Source organism: Carettochelys insculpta, chromosome 1, assembly GCF_033958435.1.
Source record: "Carettochelys insculpta isolate YL-2023 chromosome 1, ASM3395843v1, whole genome shotgun sequence".
Taxonomy (NCBI): domain Eukaryota; kingdom Metazoa; phylum Chordata; order Testudines; family Carettochelyidae; genus Carettochelys; species Carettochelys insculpta.
Window position 1 is genome coordinate 365916936 of NC_134137.1, and position 22489 is coordinate 365939424.

Here is a 22489-nt window from a genome sequence, read left to right on the forward strand (position 1 = left end):
TCAACCTATACTGTATATATTTTTATTTTTTTCCACAAATTGTAATAACTACAGATTCACTCCAACAATGTATTTCTATTGTTTTTCCCTGGCAAACAGATTTTTGGGATCCTTGGTCATGAACCATCTCTTATGCTCAAACATGTTTCTCTTCACCATCAAGCATTCTTGTCTTCTATCCAATGGCCTTCCCTTTCTTCATCTTCCTCCCTATCCCCTCTTGGAACACACAAAGTGCTTTCAGTAGCTAAGGGGACTGGAAGTCCCTACCCTCCCTTTCTGCTGTAAGCTCCCCTGTAGTAGCAAGATTTTATTGATGGAGTGTAAGGCTCTTGTTACACCCTTTGCAGGCTCCCCTATCACAAAGCTGTTGCTGTTGAGAACTTGTTCATGGTTAGTGACCTCCTAGTTCCCTCTGTTGAGCATTGGCATTGTTTTCTCTTGTGATGTGATGATCTAAAGCTGCTCCTTGGTTCATCTCCTGAGAGACCACAGAGGGACCAGCCGAGTGGAGCAGACCAGGTGGAACAGCAACTTTGCAGAGAGTCAAATACAGCAGCCTCAGTGAAGACTGAATGTGCTGGATCAATTCCCTCTTGCAGTGCCATGAAGTGCTCCTGCTTCTCAGGCCAACACATTAACAGGGTTGTTTTACTTTGTGCTGGAAAATAACATGTAGTAGCCTCATGGAATTGGAAACGTGCTGGAACATGGGCATTGCCAGCATGTCTTAGGTCATAACTAGTCTTGTAGTCTTGGCTTTTTCACTGGTAGGGTCCTGGTGAGCCATAAGGGAAAAACCCCATATAGTACACTTGGCCCTGGTCCGAATCTTCGGAAAAATTCTGTAAGAAATCCCTGACCAGGTAGATTCTTCCTGTCTATCACAGTGCTGCACACCTCAGCCACACTGAACTTCAAGACAAGAGCAGGGCTATAACTTACCTCCTCCTGCTCCAGCCCGTCCTGCCCATATAAGCTCATGGAAAATCTCCCCTTGGGCTCACAAGTGAAAGGCCCAGGTTAGTCACCTAAACAATTCTGATTCTGTCCAGGAGAGGGCAACAGTGTCCATGCCCATTAGTCAGTTCATTACATTGTGATTCCTACCTCACAAACTAAGTGAAGCATAGGAATCTCCTGACACTAGAGAACTTGCTCACGAGCTGTTAAAGAATCTGCAGTACGCTTTGTATATATGCCACAGAGGATAAAAATTGAGGATATTTTTTACAAAATAAAACAAATGTTTTTAAAATCAGATTTTTATTTAATTTTTTCTCCCTTTTATTCTAAACAGGTTTATATTTAGTCTAAATTTCATACAAAATGTGTGAAGGCCTAAACTTATGGTAATCCCTTTAAAGCATTTAAAGAACAAATAAGAATGATGAATCTAGGAGTGTCTGTCTAATACTTCAAGCTAAAAGCTGCTTTTCTGTATAAAGAAAAAATCAAAAGAGAAATCATCTAACTTTTGAGGTCAGACTTTCTAAATACTGCACAATAGGTCAGCCTAAGTAACTTAAGGAGACTGTCTCATTTTCAAGACGCTTAGGTAAATAGGAAGCTATGGTCCAATCACTTTCACTTAGGCATATTTGAAAATTTTCCCAGGCTGACCTGAAATAATCAGTGTGATTCATTGACTACAGTTAATGCGCTCTTTTTAATAAATCATGTAGTTGTAACGTGAAACATGTTTTTATAAGAAAAGTGTGTATACCTGAAACACTTCAGGTTGCTTTCTTTAATAAAAATAAGTATTATGTGCTCTTTTGTGTTTAATTAAATTCTACTTATCACCCTAATGCAGTAGCTTGACCCAAATCATAAGCAAAAAGTTATCTAATAAATGAGCTTAAGCAATATATTATTCATGTTTTTTCTAACATATAAACATGGACACTGAATAAGCATCTGAAACTATTAAGCTACATAATCACTTAAAAGTATTTAGTTATAGTGTACCTTCCTGTGTAACAAAATGATGTGCGAAATCTAGCGTAAATGCTCTATTTAGTTGCAATCAACAGCTTTTTATGGTTATATCAATCAATGAGACTCTGCCTTACTTTACAAGATAACTGAAATGGAAAGGGAAAACTGGACTAAAATCCATTTTTTAAATAATGGATTTTCATGTGGTCATTTAAATGATGATTAAAGTTGCTGGTTTGTATTCCCTTCATTTAAAATCGTACCATCCTGATGTATAGACTAGGTGATTATACTATATATAAACTAAAAAACCAAGCAGTCCTGTAGCCTTCTTAAAGACTAACAATTTTATTTATTAGGTAATGAGCTTTCATGGTAAGACCCACCTCATCTTACCCACGAAAGCTCATTACCTGATAAATAAAAGTTTAGTCTTTAAGAGGCTACAGGATTGCTTGGTTTTTTTTGGTGAAGCAATGGGCTAGCACAGCTACCCCTCTGAGACTATATAAACTGTTATGTGTCCCCTGAAGGCTGCTAAGTAAGGAGTTTTCAATTGCTAGTCTAGCCACTCAGATGCTCTCCTGATAAGCAGTGGTTCAAAATCTATTAACTTTTCCTACATTTTTCCAGTCTCTGCAAATGATCAAAATATGCACAATACTTTGCACCTAATTAAGATTCCATGTCCTGTACAATATCATCTTTCTGAAGTCCAGTATGCCACCTCTTTGTGTTAGGACAGTGTTTCTCAACCAGTGGTATGCATATCCTTGGGGGGTACATGGAGATCTTCCAGCAGTACATCAACTCATCTAGATAGTTGCCTAGTTTTACAATAGGCTATGTAAAAACACTAGTAAAGTCTGTACAATCTAAAAGTTCACTCAGACAATCACTTGTTTCTAATGCTTCATATGCCTTATGCTGAAATGTAAGTGCAATATTTCTATTCCAATTCATTTATTTGGTAACAAGATGGTAGAAAGTCAGTAAGTTTTCAGTGGTAGTCTTCTGTGATATTTTTGAATGTTTCTGTAAGTAAGTAGTTTTTCAGTGAGGTGTAACTTGGTATGCAAGAAAACAAATCTGACTCCTGAAAAGGGTACAGTAATCTGGAAAGGTTGACTGGCACTTGTTTCAAGACCTCAGATTCCCTTAGGACCATGTTTCTCAACCAGTGGTATGTGTACTCTTAGGGATATGCGAGAGAAGTCTGGGGGTACTTTTAATTTTTTAAAAGGGGGTGCTTTATAAAAAAAGAAGGTTGAAAAAGACAGTGTTAGGATACCTTTTGCTAACAAAACATAATTAAGAAGAAGTGTTCCATGTAAGCTGTGTGCTTCTGTGGCCCTTCAGGTAAGATTCAAATGCTGCCCTGCTTAGCAGAGCACTCACAGCTAGGTTGTTTGTTTCTACTGATGGTGCACATTTGCACGTGCCTTGGTGCACATGAGAATTATTCCACACATGGATGGAAAAAATCCACATGTGGCTTGAAAAGATTAGAGGGAACATAGACGAGGCAGTCACAGAATTAAAGAAAGTTGAAAGTTGAGCCTTTTCTGAGCTATGGAAGTGCAAAACCAAAAAGATTAGCAAATTGTAAAAATAAATAAATAAATTCATGGATTTTAAAAAGTGCTGCTGTGATCCAGAGAATTATGCAGAATACAGAGAGAGCTAGGGGAATTGGATTTGTGTTTCAATCTCTTCCACTGGATGTGGTTGTGGACAAGTCCCTTACCTGCTTTCTGCCTCAGCTGAGCAGTTAAACTTGGAAATATATACATTTAAGTGTGGCGCAGCACCATCTTGTGGACCTTGCAGGTGTTGGACAGGAAATGGGCTAGAGAGAGACATGGAGATGGACAGTTGGAATTCTCCAGGTAAGACATTGAATCCACTCTCCTCCATTGAAGTGCTGATGGAACAGTTAAATGAAAGCCCTTGACTGAAACCTGCTTGCTCAGGAATTCTAAATAAGACCCCCTGAGATCTATGCAGAAGTGCTACAGACCTGCAGATTCCTTTTTGTCTGAAGTCTTAGGTGGCAGTCTCACAGCTCAACTTTTCAGCTGAGTCAAAAACCATTTAAACACAAACAGGGTTTATAGTGGACATCTCGCTCACCAAGCAGCACAGCCAACCCAGCACGGTATTTTGCATGTCATTGCTTACCAGAGAAATCTCTTGTAGCAGGACAGCTTGTAGCCATGGACTTTGATGAGAAACTCTTATTTTACAAAGGATTTTCTTTGAATTGGATGCCAATGCTCCAGCTGTGACTAAGAAACTGGTATTATTTAACCTTGTTGGTATTCAAAAGACATCACGGTGTAACTAGCAACAAAGACAAAGTCTGTAGGGTTCTGAATGATGTTTGGGCACGTCTGGAATTGTAAATTATATGATTAGGTGGTAGCTGAAAAAGAATGGTGCTTTTGACTAATACTGCCTATTGTAAAGCTCACCTTTTGGAATATAATGTTGCAGAGGGCTCTGTGAAATTGGAGTAGGGTGTAGTTTTAAACTCACAGAATCCGGATAACACACCTTTAAGGGCAAAGCTGCCCTTGCTCAAGCCACTGGGCTCAAGGATCCTGGTTGATGTGGGTCTCTAAAAGAAATCTTCTTAATTTGGAGTCAGCTTTCTTGTCTTACTTATGTAGTGCTGAGCTGGTCCTGGAGGAAGTGTCTGCTTCACAGGTATAAAAAAACTAGCTGCACTGTGAAGATTGGATCCTGGGGGTTGTTACTCACTCTGGCAGATAGCTAAGGGTTCTGTTTTGGAACTCCTGCAGAGCTTGTCAGGGCACAAAATATTGAAATCTACCTTGGCCTTAAGATAAGAATACTCTTAATTCTGAATTACCCTTAAAAAGTGACAAGTATCAGAGAGGTAGCCATGTTAGTCTGTGTCTTCGAGAACAAAAAGAAGTCCTGTGGCACCTTACAGACTAACAGATATTTTTGAGCATAAACTTTCATGGGCAAAGACCCGGTTCATCAGATACATGGGGGGGGGGGGTTTCAAGGGGTATTTAAAGAGTGGGGTCCCAGTAAAAGGGAGGGCCAGAGCTGACAAGATCTATTCAGTCAGGGTGGAAAAGGCCCATTATCAGTCGTATGTATGAAGAGAGGAAAAAACAGGTTGTCCCATTGACAGTCTAATGTGGAGATGTTAACACCTAGGGCAGAGAAGCTCCTTCTGTAAGTTCAGAGAGTTCATTTATAATCATCTTTTGTTTATTGTAAAGGATTTTGATCAAGTGGTTCCTCAGTTTCTTAGAGAGCGTGTTGCATAGATGCTCTCTGTAATCGGTGTAGTATGTTGCTTGTAATGGGTTTTTCACTGGTACAAGCCACTCCCGGTCTCCGTTTAATCCTTGGTTAATGGAGTTCAGGGTGGGTTGCAGATCACTGATGTTGCATTGGAGAGGCCTTAGGTGGCGGCTGTGTGTTATGGTCAGTGGTGTTCTCTTGTTTTCCTTGCAAGGCCTGTCTTGTAGCAGGTGGCTTCTGGGTACCCGTCTGGCTCTGTCAATCTGTTTCCTCACTTCCTTAGGTGGATATTGTAGTTCGAGGAAAGCTTGGTAAAGGTCTTGTAGATGTTTGTCTCTGTCTGATGGATCAGAGCAAATATGGTTGTACCTCAGTGCCTGGCTGTATACAATGGATTGTGTAGTATGCCCCCCCACTCATGCATCTGATGAAGTGGGTCGCTGCCCATGAAAGCTTATGATCCAAAATATCTGTTAGTCTATAAGGTACCACAGGACTTCTTGTTGTCCTTAAAAAGTGAACATTGAAAGTGCTGCTGTGGGGCTGTACTTGCATGACTTTAAAGGGAATAACTAGAATAGCTATACTTGTATAAAACATCTTAATGTCAGAATAGCTGTGTCCACATTAGGGACCTTTTTAGTTATACTGGAGTAGGTAAACTGATACAACTTTCTAGTATAGATGAGTACAAGTGGGAAAGATCCAGGGATGGATTTATCTCTAGTGTAATGCCAGTGAATTCATGAGAATTTCAATCAGACTAGACCTACCAGTCTTTAAACTATTTCAGCTATAGTTAAATCTTTGCCAGGATGATCAATCACTTACTTGTAACCTGTACAGAGGTTTCTTCTGGGGCTGCCTGGTGCCCAGTCAAAGCACTGAAGACGGGGCCTATGTGTGAAACATCAGGGCTGTCTCCTGTAGTCTGTGCAGGATTATGTCTGTCTTGTCCTCGCTGCACAGTGGCCTCATTTTTCACTTCCATCCAAAGTAGCTAGTCAAGCCTCACTGTTCAGTTCAATTTGGTGGGGAGTTTTTACTTTGTCTCATGCAAACTCTTCTTTTCCTGGTGCCAGGGAAGGGAAGCCAGTGAGTGAAACGCTCTGCTGGGACAGGGCTTCTTGGGAGCATAGCTGCAGTGTGTTACGGATAGTGCTTGAAGTTTGCCAAGCCTGTAAATGAAACACCCTGAAAGATAATGTTGCTTCTCTGTTGCAGATGACGGAGGGCCGCCGATGTCAAGTGCACCTCCTTGACGACAGGAAGCTGGAACTTCTTGTGCAGGTAATAAATGATCACCACTGACGGGAGTGTTTGCCACAGCTCTGAATACTGCGCAACGTGAGTCAACTGGGCTTGTAACAAGCTCTCGGCTACTCCGGAATTCTGTGCTGGGATCCTCTTGGGTCTTGCAAGTTAAGCAGCGTCAGCAAGGGTTAGGGCTTTGGAGAATGGGAGACAGCCAGGGTGCTGCAGGAAGCGCTGGTAATGATTCATTATGCGGCACTCCGTGCTGTGTCAGAGCAGAACCAATTGTACAAAATGGTGCTGAGGCTGCCTGCGTAAATTTCCCTCTGCTGTGTCAATTGCATGCACACTGTTGTTCTTCACTTCCTAAATGATTGCTATGTGGTGTTAAACATCTGTTGGAGAGGGAGACCCTTCAGTCCTGGGTGAAGTGACCTGCACATATGTGGTTTGCATGTCAGTTGAGGTTTATAGTACATCCTTCAGGATAAAAGCCAACATATGGAAATGTAAGAGGCGATTGACTTCTGAATATATCTACTAGGGTATGCCTTAAATATGTGTGCATTCCAGCTACTGCAGTTTCATTTCTCTGATAGCTGGGATTACGTATCCCAAATATCTGTCTGTTTTAAACCTGTGGCTCCATTTTCTCCTTCCTCGGTATTACTTATACTGTGGTAGAGTAACTAGTATGAGACAAGAACACAGCTTCATTGTACAGGGCATCATAGAAAGACATCATTCCCATCCCCAAAATGTATAGTCTGACCTCAGAATTACCACCCCCTGCCAACTTGATGAGTGATCACTCAGGAGTAAGTTGGAAATCTGTGGGCTAGCTCACCATAATTGTGTAAGACCTGTGAGGATCTGCAGGAGGTTAGTTTTTGGTGCAGGCTATGCTCTGTGTGAATTCTGAGTGTACATTGACTGTCAAGCTTGAGCGCCTCCTACAAATGTCAGAACTGATCATACATACCGCATGTTATAGGAAGAGGAGCTTTTTTTAGGCATCTGCAGTAATGTCCCAGGTTTGTACCTGCCATGGCTGGCCCTTTGGCTCAAAGGGAGGCTGTTATTGAAGCAGACTGAGGCCTGCAGGAGTCCTGGAGCCAGGGAATGACTCTCAGGCAAACTGTGGAATGGAATAGACAGATGGGCACGCTGTTAGAAACTCGGTGCTGGGCGAAGGGATGATTGATGTGCTGTGATCGTCTGATGGGGAAGAAATACACTGCAATACTGGGAAAGGGGCTTGACCCAGCCTCTGCGCGTGTTGTCACTCCTTGCTGGGCCGAGGGGCAGGCCAGCAGCCTATAGGTTCTAGATTCTGAAGCTAGTGAAGTGGCCTGAGCTTACTAACAGTATGTGTGTACCCACCTGCTGCAGTGACTCCAACACCTGCTAGGAGCCCTCTGGACCCTTCTGCTCACTGCTTACTGACTAAGGTGCTTGTCCCACAAGTCCTTGAGCAGGTCACAGGAGGCTGTGTGAGGTGATTGGCCTGTAGCATCGTGCGAGCGGAGGAGGTGGCTCAGGCACGTGGCCTTCATACTGAATTGGACTAAGTTTCCGGCCCCGCTCCCTCATACACCTGTCCCCTTACTCCAAGTAAAGAAATTGGCCGTGGGTCTGCAGAGAGTGGCAGGAGCATCTGAGGTAATCTGAGCTTACCTTCGATCTGTATCATACTAATGTGTGGCTGAGTTGCATGTCCCCTGCTCAGTCATGCACTCGCTACTCAGCAGGTATCGTTTTGTGAGCCATCCAGCACAGCTCTCATTAATGCAGGCTGGGTCCCCTGCTCTTCCTTTCCTGTCTAGAACTATTTTACCTGTCACTTACATGTGTAACACTCTCCACCTATGCGGGGAAGGACATTGCCTGAACACCTAATCTCTGTAAGGTACAGCAGCACACATAACAAATTAATGCCTTCTTCATCTCCCATTCAATATCCAGACATACAGGTGTATGAAGCATAGGTCCTGCTAGGACTTCCCTAATGTGTATAGATCCACTAGATAAGTTTGTAGAATTATTCAGTGACTAGAATTCATTTCTAAAATGTAACTTATTTCCTCTAATGTGCCAAATTCTTGCACAGGAAGATCTATCATGGAATAGATGCAGAGAGACAGAAACTGAACAATTCTTTCAAAAGTGTTCAGCACCCACAATTAAAGAGGGATCTTTCAAGAGAATCAAGGTGGTGGGAAAATGCCAGTTATTTTCCCCAGGAAAAAAAAATTAAAAAGTGCTTCTGTCACCAGCACTTCCCATGAAAATGTTAGTGTCTCAAGTAAAAAACAGGAACTCCCCAAAAATTGTTTAAACAGAGATATTTTGGTGGTTTTTTAACTAACTGTTTTCTTTTTGTTTTAATTGTCACACTGGAAAATGCTAACAAAAACATTCTGGTGGGTTTTTAAAATGTTTTCTGTTTTTTAAAATGTTTCACCAAACTAGGAAAGTCTAAAAAAAAGTTCCCAATGAAAGCTGTGGATGTTAAATTCTTGTGAATAACCTGGCTACTTATTTAGGTATATAATTGGGAGCTGAAAATCAGGACCTGATTGCAGCTTCTGAGGCCCCTAGAAATTCTGGCCTCTCTCTTAGAAATCTGCAAAGAGTTAATAATAAGAATTTAAAAAATGAGTTTCCTCTTAAAAATATGCCACCAGTCTTGTTACAAGCAGCACTAGAAACAGGAAATGAAATTTCCCATAGCACTCATTAATGTCCGCTGGCTGATAAGCTTCGGGTAGGCAGGATGAGTGTTTGCTTAGCTATAACAAACAGGGAGAAGGTGAATGGGGAATTTTGGAACCAGTTTGAATGACAGGAAATGCATTTCAGTGCTGATTTGTAGATTACTCTGGATGGTGGTTTGAAAATTGGAGGCAACAAAAAAATAAAGGTTAAAATTTTCAAATGCACCCAGGCCCCATTTTCAAAAGGGATGCATGTGTTTAGGCACTTATATCAGGTTCCTAAGCACCTAAATCACTTGTGAAATTGGGACTTGGTTTTCTAAATTGTGTGGGATACATCCATGCAGCCTGTGGTGGCTGCTGACAGCAAGCTTCCTAGCCTAGGTTGACGGACTTAGATTAGTGGGCTTGTGGTAGTGCTTTAAAATAGCTCTGTGGGCAGAACTTTGACATGGTGATTCAGGCTTGAGCTGAGGCTCTGAAGCCGGGGGAGGTAGGCTTTAGAATATCCATACACTTGAAGTGCTTTCTGCACAGCTGATTTGAGAGCACAGTCCCACAAACCCAAGTCTGTCAACCTGGGTGGGCTGGATAGGCGTACCCTTAGGTGCTGCTTAAAATTTTGCCCAGATTCCCTAGATTAACAAATGCACATGTGTACTGCAAACAACTCTAATGAGGCATTGTACACAGTTTTACTAATTACAGGTAGAGGTACATGGTAGAAGAAAATATGCAGGCATGTACCAGGGAAGAACATTGATGGATTTGATTTGGCGGTATTGGTGACCCTTTTTCTTTGCTTGTGTACCAGTAACATTTTGTTTACAAGAAAGTTTACGGATGGTGAAAGTGTCTTGAGTATGAATGCATATGCGAATGCTCAGAGGGACATCTGGAAACTTTTGATGAATGATGGAGTCGTTGACTCAAAAAGCAGAAATAGCACCATGTGACTGAAGTGATTGGTCACAGAGTTGCAATGGCAATGACCAATAATCATAACATGATGCAAATAATGCAGACAAGCATTGTCAGGACTGGCCCCCACTCTGTCAGTCTGAGTGCAAAAGGTTGGGGCCTGCAAAAGACCTTAAAAAATACCTTACCTTTATAGGCTTGTGCTTAAAAAAACTTCCCAAGGTCACCAATTCTCTGACCCTGGGAGGTAGCTGCCACCGCCCAAGTGAGAAAAAACCTCATTTAAACCCCAGGAAGACACACTTGGGATGTCTCCCTCTGAGGTAACATAATCATCATCATCAACAACAACAACTGTGGGCTCAGCGCCCGTTGGTGTCCGATGCCTTCCTATTTCCTTCCCTCTTTCCCTGTCCAGTGAGGAGTGGCTTAGTTTCTGTAGACTAGCTCTTCGTCAATCTACTATATCATCTACCCATTCTCTGTGGGTTCTGCCTCTCGTATTCGAACTGTCCATTATGCCGAATCCCAGGGTCTTGATTTTTCATTCGTCATTCATTCTGCAGATATGTCCAAATAGCTGTAACTTCCATTGCATAACTTTCAGCAGTAGGTTCTCTTTCAGCTGTATCTTCCTAGTAGTAGTAGGCATCCTTCAGTCTGCATAGACTATGCATCGCGCCCTTTATAGTTTCAACTGAGGGCTTCATTTACAGCGTCTACTGTGACTATGAAGACCCACATGAGAGTGACAGTCCTTGCTGCATCTCTTGCAGATGTGGTGGGTGTCTGGCAAGTCCTTAGTGTGCTTTCTGTGCGCTCGCTTCTCCTCTGCTAGCTGTCTGATCCTCATCTTGCCCTTCTGAAGGCCCTTGTGTAACCCCTGCCTCCATCTGCTGCGGTCGTCTGCTAGTTGTTCCCAGTTGTGCAGCTCGATGTCTACCTCTCTGAGGTCTCTCTTGCAGACATATTTGTAGCGCAGCTGGGGGCGTCCGGGAGGTCTTTTGCCAGATGCTAGCTCACCATACGGCATGTCTTTTGGAATCCTTCCATCATTCATCCTGTGGATGTGGCCAAGCCAGCGGAGCCGACGCTGCCTGAGGAGGGTGTGCACGGTTGGGAGTCCAGCTTGCTCGAGGACGGCGGTGTTGATCACTCTGTCCTTCCATGATATTCCAAGGATGCACCTGAGGCAGAGCAAGTGGAAGACGTTCAGCCTCCTTTCCTGGCGGGCATACAGGGTCCAAGTCTCGCTGCCATAAAGGAGGGTGCTGAGGATGCAGGCTCTGTAGACTTGCATTTTGGTGTGAGTGTACAGCTTGTTGTTATTCCACACTCTCTTGCTGAGTCTGGACAGAGTTGTGGCCGCTTTTCCAATCCTCCTATTTAGCTCCGTGTCCAACGACAGGGTGTCGATGATGGTGGACCCGAGGTAAACGAACTTGTGGACGACCTCTAACGTATAGTTGTCAATGCTGATTGATGGGGATTCAGCAACATCCTGACCGAGTACGTTTGTCTTCTTTAGGCTGATGGTAAGCCCAAAGTCCTTGCACGCTTTGGAGAACTGATCCAGCAGTTTCTGAAGCTGGTCTTCTGTGTGAGACACTACAGCAGCATCGTCTGCGAACAGCATGTCTCTGATGAGGACTTCCCGCACCTTAGACTTAGCTTTCAGCCTTGCAAGGTTAAACAGTTTCCCATCAGATCTTGTGTGCAGCAAGATGCCCTCTGTTCAAGATCCAAAGGCATGCTTCAGGAGGAGTGCGAAGAAGATCCCGAACAATGTCAGAGCAAGCACGCATCCTTGTTTGACGCTGCTCCTGATTCTGAGAGCATCCGATAAAGCGCCGTCATATTGGATGGTTCCTCTCATGTCTTCATGGAACGACTGGATCATCTTGAGTAACCGTGGAGGACAGCCTATCTTGTGGAGCAGTTTGAACAGACCATCCCTGCTGACCAAGTCAAAGGCCTTGGTCAGGTCGATGAAGGCTATGTAGAGTGGCTTCCTCTGCTCCCTGTGTTTTTCCTGCAGCTGCCTTAGAGAGAAGACCATGTCAACGGTAGACCTCTCTGTGCGAAATCCGCACTGCGATTCGGGGTACACCCTCTCAACAATCTTCTGGAGTCTGCCAAGGATGACGTGAGCGAACAGTTTACCAGTGACGCTTAGGAGGGAGATTCCACGGTAATTGTTGCAGTCGCTTCTGTCTCCTTTGTTCTTATACAAAGTTACAATGTTAGCGTTGCGCATATCCTGTGGAACCTCACCCTCTTTCCAGCACAGGCACAGTAGCTCATGTAGGGGTTCCAGGAGTGTGTCCGCGGCACACTTGATTACCTCTGGTGGTATACCATCCTGGCCAGGGGCCTTTACTGCTGCAATGCTGTCGATGGCTCTCTTCAGTTCATCCACAGTCGGTTCCTGATGCAGTTCATCCATTACTGGTAGGAGCTCGACGGCATCGAGGGCTGCGTCAACCACAACGTTCTCGCGTGAGTACAGCTGGGAGTAGTGCTCAACCCAGCGCTCCATCTGTTTGGCTTTGTCAGCGATGACTTCACCAGATTTGGATTTCAGAGGTTCCATCTTGTTCTGGGTGGGTCCTGGTAATCAGAGGAGTGTATCTTTCTATATAATTCCTTATTGGTGACTTTCTGTATCCATCCTGTTCTGAGGATCTTTCTATAACAACTCCTCTCAAATGCCAATATCCTTCTCTTTGAATCTTTTGTTATCACCCATGTCTTACATCTGTACAAAATGCTGCTGAATACGCATGTTTTCAAGATGCTCAGCTTCATTCCTAAGCTAATTGCTTTGCTTTTCTAGATCTTATCCATTGCTTACAAACACACTCTTGCTTTCGCTATTCTACTCTAGATCATAATATGATATAATGTAATTATAATATCATATGTTATGTTGCTCCCCAGATGTGTGAACTTCTCTACATTTTCTGGTTCGATCCCATCTACACTGATCTTCCTTCCTATTTCCTTATCTCCAAATACCATTGTTTTTATCGATGTTCATAATCAGTCCATACAGCTTCCCTTCCTTGTTTAGCGCCTGCACCATTCTCCCTAGCTTCTCTTCATCTTTTTCAGTGATAACTATATTATCCATGAACCTCAAGTTGTTGATTCTCATCCCGTGCACAGATATGCCTTCTACCTCTTCCTTGAGCTTGTCCATCGCTCTTTCTAGGTGCATGATGAAGATACTCGATGATATCAGATCTCCTTGTTTCATACCTCTATTCATTCTAAACCAACTTCACAATTCTCCACACAGTCTCACCGCTGCTTCCACATTGTCACTGATACTCTTTAACAACCGTATCAGTCTCCTATCCACTCAGTACTACTCCAACACCGCCCAGGTCACTTTCTGATCTATACTGTCAAATGCCTTCTGAAAATTGAGGGAGCAGCTGTAGATGTTCTTTCATCAAGCTTCCTCTGCTATCAGTCTTAGTGCCAATATCTTCTGCATGGTACTTCTGTCTTTCCTGAATCACGCTTGGGCTTCATGGCGGAGTTTGTGAGGTAACCCAAAGCTTTTAATCGCCTTTTAGGAGTCCATCTTGAAAACCCAAGAAAGAAATTAAGCTGCAATCAGATAGCTGACCTTTTGACCTTAGGCATGAATATACACAGACCCTTCTTTAGGACACAGGAATCAAATCATTGCCTTTTAAAAAACAATTTATTAACAGAACAAAAAAAATGTATATCAAGAAAGTGATAAAGCCTACTTGGTTGCTACATTTTACAAAGCAACTTAAAAAAAAGCAGAGATATACTTCCTTGTGACTCAGTTTAGAAGTTACAGTGTACAAGGGGGGAATTCATCAATCAGCTTAAGAAGTTCCAGAACAAATTCAAAATAAAAAATAATTGATTGGGTCTAGCTACACATTTCCTTTCTACTTACATATCTGTATACCCAGGTTCTGTTGTGGCCTGAACAGCTACTGTATTTAAGCCTGTTCAGGATTAAAACATCTTGGTCTTTCTAGTCCAGCCAAACAAAAAAAAGACTCCCAGGACAGTCAAAACCAAAACAGATTGTGAAGAACTACAAAAAGATCTCAGCAAACTGAGTGATTGGGCAGCAAAATGGCAAATGAAATTTAATGTGGGTAAGTGTAAGGTAATGCATGTAGGAAAAAATAACCCAAATTACACGTACTACATGATGGGGTCAAATTTAGCTACGACAGATCAGGAAAGGGATCTTGGAGTTATAGTGGATAGTTCTCTGAAGACATCCACGCAGTGTGCAGCGGCAGTTAGTAAGGCAAATAGGATGTTAGGAATTATTAAAAAAGGGATCGATAATAAGACAAAAGATATCATACTTCCCCTATATAAAACTATGGTACGCCCACATCTTGAGTACTGTGTGCAGATGTGGTCTCCTCACCTCAAAAAAGATATATTGGCATTAGAAAAGGTTCAGAAAAGGGCGACTAAGATGATTCGGGGCTTGGAACGGGTCCCATATGGGGAGAGGCTAGAGAGACTGGGACTTTTCAGTTTGGAAAAGAGGCGATTGAGGGGCGATATGATAGAGGTATATAAAATCATGAATGGTGTGGAGAAAGTGAATATAGAAAAATTATTTACCTTTTCCCATAATACAAGAACTAGGGGACACCAAATGTAATTGAGGGGTAGTAGATTCAAAACTAATAAAAGGAAATTTTTCTTCACACAGCGCACAGTCAACCTGTGGAACTCCTTGCCCGAGGAGGCTGTGAAGGCCAGGACTCTATTAGGGTTTAAAAAAGAGCTTGATAAATTTTTGCAGGTTGGTCCATAAATGGCTGTTAGCCAGGGATAAAGTATGGTGCCCTAGCCTTCAGAACAAGGGCAGGAGATGGATGGCAGGAGATAAATCACTTGATCATTGTCTTCTGTTCTCCTTCTCTGGGGCACCTGGCATTGGCCACCGTCGGCAGATGGGATGCTGGGCTCGATGGACCTTTGGTCTGACCCAGTATGGCCATTCTTATGTTCTTATGTTCCCATCAGCAGGCAACTGCTTCAACTAAAAAGATCCCTCCCTCTTCCCTTTGGCTCACCTGGCTGCTTGCCAACAGAAACCCCACTCTGTTTGGGGTTAGCCCTTTGTCATTCATGACAATCATAGTAAATAGTTTTCTGGTGACCTATTGGCTGGGTTTGGGTCATGCAAAACTATCCACTGGATATTTTCAGGTTTGCAAAGTGAAAAGGTTAATGGAAGATTAATGACAATAAAGGGATTGCATTTGCTTTATAAACTGGTCTTTTCAAGTAATTCACCCAGCTTTGTGAATAATGCTTTGGGGCTTATATAGTCTCTTTCACTTGACTTCCAATTCTCTAACATTTTACTAATTATTTGGCATATTATATTCATAAGGCAGGTTGAGTGTATACTACTTCCCTGCTCGATGTGGCAGGTGTCAGGGCTGTCTGAGTGCCTACAGCCAAACTAGGGAGACTGGATAGCCGAGGGTCATTCTGGAGCCAAAGTGAGGTTTGCTCCTGGTGCCACACCTGTGTGGTTGGCTGAAAGCAGTGGTGGCCTCTAGAAAACAGAGGGAATTATTTATTAAAATAAATTATTAGACAGATTTATGCTGTTTTTGTGTCTGTGAATTAGCTGTGATCCACTTTAGAGCCTCATGAATTAGTTCTCCAAAGTGTGTCAACATTAATGCTCTATGGGCCTGTACCTCAGCCCAAGGAGGGAGGGGAAAAATTTGCCACAATGACTGCTTTTGAGAATTAGGTCTTGACTCAGTGTGATGGCTCACCACAGTCACTCGATGACATTCAGCTCCTTGACTGGACAGCTAGAAGCTCAGAGAATTCTGAAGATGGCCACATGATCATTTCCAATGTGAACATTTAAGCACAGGTTATCATCATTTATTATTTGTGTTCCTGAGAACATATTCTGCAGACATTTCTGGGAACTAAAATTAGCTCATGTCAGTTTTGGCAGAAAGTGAATGCAAGAGATTAAGAGCATGAGAAGATGGAATGTTGAGGCAGGATCAGACCAGTGGTCCATCTAGTCTAGTATTCTGTCATTGGACAGTATTCTGAGGTAGTGAACAAAACACAGCAGTTTATCAAGTGAACCCACCCCCTATCATCCAGTTCCGGGTTCCAGCAGTTAAAGGTTTAAGGATACCCAGTCATGGACTTGCATCTTGAACACCTTAGCTAGTAGCCATTGATAGACCTATCCTCCAGGAACTTACCTAATTCTTTTTTGAGCCAGGTTATACTTTTGTCCTTCACACATGCCCTGGCAGTGAGTTCCACAGGTGGACTGTGCGTTGTGTGAAGGAGGTTCTTCAGCAAAGTAAGGTAGCAAATACCAGCCTGCTAGGTGTGCTGTTTTTATTCAAACTAGTGTCCCTGAGGTTCTTTTGTGTGTTTTTGCAGTCTTCTCCCATCTCCGCAGAGCTTTACTTAGAGCAGCACAAAGAAAACACAGAAAAATGAGTTCTGGGGAGAAAAAAACCCAAAAAAAAATGTTTTGACAGATCTGTAGCAAAAATGAGACACTCTGATCATAAACCAGGCAGAGTATCATCACATGAATATCTCTTCCTGCAGCTCTGAAATCCAAAGCCTGGTGGATTTGGGATTATGGAGAGGAGTTGCATTTGGTATATGTGCCAGTTGATAAACTCTGTTGATGTTCTGTTGCATGTGGTGTGTTTACATGAGATTTTTTTTTGACTGCTTTCTTCCTGAGATGGAGCAGAGCCTCACTCCTTGGATCTTCCTTACAGCAGAATTCTTTCGCAGTAGTTCCATTTCTGTTTGACATGTGTATGTTTTATAGTGCAAGATTTTTAGGGTAATATTTGGCTTTATCCAGTGAGTGACTTTCCAGTGAGTGAATCTTCTTTCTGACTTGTAGAGAATGGCTTTGTATAAGTCATTCTCCGTTCTCACCCTTCTTTTGCATTATTTACTGCTTCTGTGCTGCTGTGTACCCTTTACCCATTGCACAAGGAAAGTGTGCCTTGCGGGTTTATGTGTATCCTTTTATTTAATGTTTTACTTAATTGTTATTTGGCTTCCTTTTATGTTGGTTTCATAAACACAGCTTTTTATGTGAGAGTTGAATCACAAGTACTGACTTCTGTTGTCTTCACTCCCATCATGGATGTCTGTTCCCATTATCTGACTTAAACGCAAGCAATTGCCGTCTTAAAGTATTAAGCTACTAATTATTTCTCTTCAGAAGAATAACTTCTAAACCTCCAGATGCAGAGCTCAGCCAATGCCTGCAGCAGATACAAACCCCAGGGACTGGAAGATTTGATAATGGTGCCCTTCATTTCTAACCTCCCCTCACAGAAGCATTAATAACACACATAAGTAAGCACACTCTCACAGTGAACAAGGTGTATGCAAAACTTCACACTCCACCGCTTGCTCTTATACCCTCTCCCATTCATCAGTGCACTGACTGTTTCAATTTGGAATCCGCTGAGTTGAAGGGCTTGTCCATAAACTACCTAGTGCAGGGGTCTGCAACCTGCGGCTCCAGAACCCCATGTGGCTCTTTAAGGACTTCTTTGTGGCTCCTGACGCTGTAATTGCAAAGTAAAAAAAATCCTCCTGATTAGTTTTGATATTTTGATGAAAATCTAACAGCCCGATACTGAACAACTCCTATCTAAATATCAAACAATATGTGATCTCGAAACGTTGGATAACTCCCCCTTTAACGGTACATTATGGGATATGTGTCTGTGCTGCCCTTAAAACAGGGGTCACAAAAAGTATGACTGTACGTTATTTATTAAGGACTGTCTAATATTCACATACGCTGCAGCTCTTGAATTATTGAGTTTTTCACCAAATTCGAAAAAAATGGCTCTTTTGGTTGCTGACCCCTGACCTAGTGTATTTTGGTGCTTGATAAACAGCAGCTACTTTCTACGCACCTGGTCAAAGCCAGCCCACGTTGGAAAGACTGCAAGTTGTGAGCCAGTGAATGGCTGTGTGAGCCCTCTGATGTGAGAGGTGATTAGGGCTTGTTTCCGTGGGGTGAATGTCCACACCACCAGGCTATCACCACAAATGGTACTTCTAGTCATGAGGAGCCCGTGGTAGTGACAGCAGAGAAACGGAGCTAATGTTTCACTCCACCAAACAGTCCCTCCAGAACTAGACCATTCCAGGCTTTCTGGCTGTGCAATGGTTTTCCTGCTCTGTGGGCTTTAAAGCTCCAGGATTGTGTATCTGGCATCTTCTGTGAGCATTAACTTCACTCACGGTGAGAAAGGAGAAGAAAACTGTTCCACAAATTAAGCTTCTCCCAAAGGGTGTTTGTTATGCCTGTGATCCTTTCAGCAGCGCCTCATGGCCATGGAGTCCCAATATGAGATTTGCCAGTGTGAGCTCATGATAGACTGTAGCATGGTGTTAATTTCCCAATGGGCAGCAGTTTTATCTGGGTCTGGGGTGTGTGTAATTGGCAAGGCTGTAATCTGGCTTGTACCCATTCAGACAGTACAATCCTCTGAGTCCCTGAGAAGAACACTTGCCTTACTCAGGGCAGAATGTGTCTCACTGTGCATAGAGGCTTTCAGGTATGTACCAAGAGCTTTGCAAATATCAGGTTAGCCTCACAGAGGGGTGAATTGAGTCACTGACTGGTTTCAGTGACAGGTCCAAAGTTTTGCCAATTGAACAGAAGTGGCTCCTGGTTCCCTGGGCTACAGTTCTTCTTTCTAGGTAGAGTTTCCTGCATTAGTCTGTGCACAACCGCTTATTTTCCCACTTTATGGTGTTCTATTTTCCAAGTCTGAGTGTCAGTGGCCCTTTAATGGAGCCAGCTTTGAGGCTGCTGCAACCTCAGAACCCCACAGACTTGACTGTGAATGGGCAAGATGATAAATCTGAAAGCGAGAATGTGAGTACAGTATCCCTCCATGCCCCCTCCCCCAGCGCGTGGCGGCGCCCCTCGCTCTGATGTCAGCACACTGCTCTCCTGAGGCAGAGGTACAGAGGGCTAAATTCTGACTCTGAATTACAGCCAGGTGAGCACTGGTTGGCGCTGAGATGCAAGGCCTGATTTTCCTCTCTCCTGCAGGTGCAGATCAGGAGTGGCTGCTAGGAAGTCATGAGGGGGTGCAGTGAAGTAGAACAAGGCACATAGTCCATAAGAGGTGGTGCGGTGACTGTCCTAGCTACCCAGGGCAGTGGCGGACAAATTGCTTTGGGGTGTGGGAGAGAGGGAGGGCATTGACAAACACCCTGTACCAGTAGGCCATGAAGGGTAAATCTGGGTAAACAGCAGTTTTCCACTTCTCATTTGGGAAATAGGGTGCTTAGCTTAGCTTAGTTTATCCATCTCATTTTTACTGTTCCACCATTGGTCCGTACTACTGCTGTAGCATGTGCTTTTTGGTGGGAGCAGTTGCATGGGCAGATACAAACCGCATCACATCCCAAATCATCTGGCCACATCATCAGTTCCTGGTGCTCTATAGGTGTGTTCCATTTGCTCACATGGAATAGCATCAGCACTCTCTTGCACTGCTGGGTTAAGTTAGAAAGAGGCTCCCTGCAATCTGTCTTTCAACCCCGCCTCAAGACACATGCCCAGTCAGAACCAGAATGTATCCCTAGTTGTTAATGCAGGCACCGTGTGTGCAAATACACTACCTGTGGCTTGTAGAATCATAGAAGTGGAAGGAGCCTCAAGAGGTCTTCAGGTCCAGTCTCCCCGACTCACGGCAGGACCATGCACTGTGGAGACCATCCTTGATGGGCGTTTGTCTAACCTGCTCTTAAGTATCTCCAGTGATGGAGATTCCAAAACCCTCCTAGGTGATTTATCCCAGTGCTTAGCCACCCTGACAGTTAGGAAGTTTTTCCCAATGTCCAATCTGAACCTCCCTTGCTGCAATCTAAGCCCACTGCTTCCTGTCCTGTCATCAGAAGTTAAGGAGAATAAAAACAACCTTTTAGTACTTGAATCTTTTATCATATCTCCTCTCAGTCTTCTCTTTTCCAAACTAAACAAAGCCCATTCTCTCAGTCCTCCTCATAGCTTGTGTTTTATAGACCGTTAATCATTTTTGTTGGTCTTCTCTGGACTTTCCTCCCATTTGTCCACATCCTGAAATGTGGAACCCAGAACTGGACACAGGATTGAAGTCAAGGCCTAATCAATACTGAGTACAGCAAAATAATTACTTCTGTGTCTTGCCTAGGATATTCCTGCCAATGTATCCCAGAGAGGTTATTTGTAGGATATATACTTCTGTACCACCCATGTCACAGTAACAGTTGGTTTGCTAGACAGAATAAATCACAAACTGAAACAAATTGAGCTCAGTGTCCAGCATGCAAATGGGACAAAATAAATGTCCCACAAGAGGAGGAACAAGTGGAAAAACAGAGGCGATGCTGGTTCAAGGTGGACTGACCTGCTTGGAAATCCATGCACTCTGCAGCAGTTGCCCAAACTGCCAAATTTGAACTCTGTGTGGGATTTAGAACACCTGAATTTCTGTCCTGGCCCTTCACTGGTTCAGAATGCAGCACTGGAGAAACAACAAGAATTAGTGGCAGTTCCCCAAGTTGGTTAAATGTGTAAAATCTTTGGGGAAAACCTAAGGATGAGAAAGAGAATTTGGGGTTTTCCTTTGGCCTGTTTTAGAGCTAGAGGGCACCTGATTCTCTGCTTACCTCCACCACTTAGATATGGTGTAGCTGTATTGATATCACTAATGAGTCCAGATTGATACCGTATGAACATAACCATGGCCATACCGTATCAAACAAGTTGTCCATCTAGCTGTGTCCTGTCTGCAATGAGTGGCCAATGCCTGAATATCAGCAGTGGGATGGCTGGTTGGTTTCCTTGGTTTCCTGGTGGATAGGGGCTGTGATATTTCTTGTCTGTAGTCGGGCCCTCTCCAGGCGAGTTGCTTTGCAGACACGCCGAAAGGGGCCCTCCCTGCACTCCAGGGCCAGAAACAGACAAGTAGACTGAGGTTGGGGGAAAGTGAACAAATGACCCTTTTTAAACCAGCTGTCCAGGCTTGCTGTAAACAGCACGGCAGAAATGGGAAAGAGGGACATAAGTACAGCCAGGCAGATTAGAAAAGGGTGTAAAATATAAAAAAATACTGGATGGCGCCAGGGCAGTAGATCATCTGGGAGACCAATGGGTAGGGAGCTACCAACAAGCGATGCAGACATTCTGTGTGCTTGCAAAGGTCACGCCAATCAGGCAGCTGTAGAGAAACGAAACCCGCTAAGACTCCAAAATGTTAGGCTAGTAATTAATGAACCCCAGCAGGGCTGACTTGATTGCTCCAGACTTGTTGCTGAACTGCCTAGGGGTGGACGTAGGAATAGGGGGAGAATTAGCAGAAGGAGGAATTACCAGCGGCAGGAGACAGTAACCCTGGGTGTGGGGGAGCAAGTGACCCTGATAAATGAGTCTGCAAGTTTATGGCTGACCTTGTAGGGGAGAAATGGAAAACAAAGACCAGTTTGTGTCTTAGGGTGTTAACTGGAGTGGGTCAGATGCACAGTAACCAGACTTTCTCTTCACTTCAGTATGACACAGTCCCTATTTTCCAAGCTGTAGGGTTTTTTTTAAACACAGCAGTTACTTAAACAGATAGGGAGAACCAGTCCCAGTGTATGTTAGCCTTGTCCTATTTTGATATATAACTCCCATAAGCAACACTACATGCATTTCAGATGACCTGGCCATAATTCTGTAAGGTTTAGAAGCTAAGGAGAGTGGTCCCATGTAGATAACCACTGTGGCTCATAACAATAAACATGTCAGGGAACAACAATGATTCTGTTCCTGGGGAATGAAATGAAGATGTGGTTTGAAAGGTCCCTCATAATCAATATCCCCCATTATCAATTATGCACAATACATTGCATTCTGACTAATACAGGGCTTGGAACTATCTGTGAGCTGTTGGAAGGCAGATAAGCTGGAGGCATATTTTTATTCATGCCAAACATGTAAGGGAGGGGATATTATTTACAGCAGGTAAAATAATGGAGAAAAAATTCTGTGGATTTTTCCCTGTGGGGTAGGGGGTTTAAATTTTCCAGCCAGCCTTCCTGTTGGGCAAAAATGGGGGGTTTGGGGGTTTCCCCAGCCTGGTTGCGTTCCCCAACCTATGGTTTGCAAAACTAAAAGCATGGGGCAGTTTGGCCAAAGAGACCCTTTTATCCGCAACTTAGTGTTGGTTAGAGGGGAAAGCAGCGGAATTGTTGTTCATTTTTTGATGCATTAACTCTCAAACCCATGCTGTGTTTCAGCTGATTAATTTGCCATCCTCAAGGCACACCCA

At 43.4% G+C, this 22489-nt stretch overlaps 1 protein-coding gene across 3 annotated transcripts in view; it reads left to right on the plus strand.

Moving 5' to 3' along the window:
* The window catches only part of FRMD4A (FERM domain containing 4A), a 301838-nt gene that overhangs the window by 93466 nt on the left and 185883 nt on the right, over positions 1-22489 (plus strand). For all 3 annotated transcript variants that reach the window (XM_075017733.1, XM_075017741.1, XM_075017751.1), the window contains exon 2: positions 6451-6516. In XM_075017733.1, coding sequence (XP_074873834.1) covers positions 6451-6516 — 66 coding nt within the window. The remainder of the gene's footprint in view (positions 1-6450; positions 6517-22489) is intronic.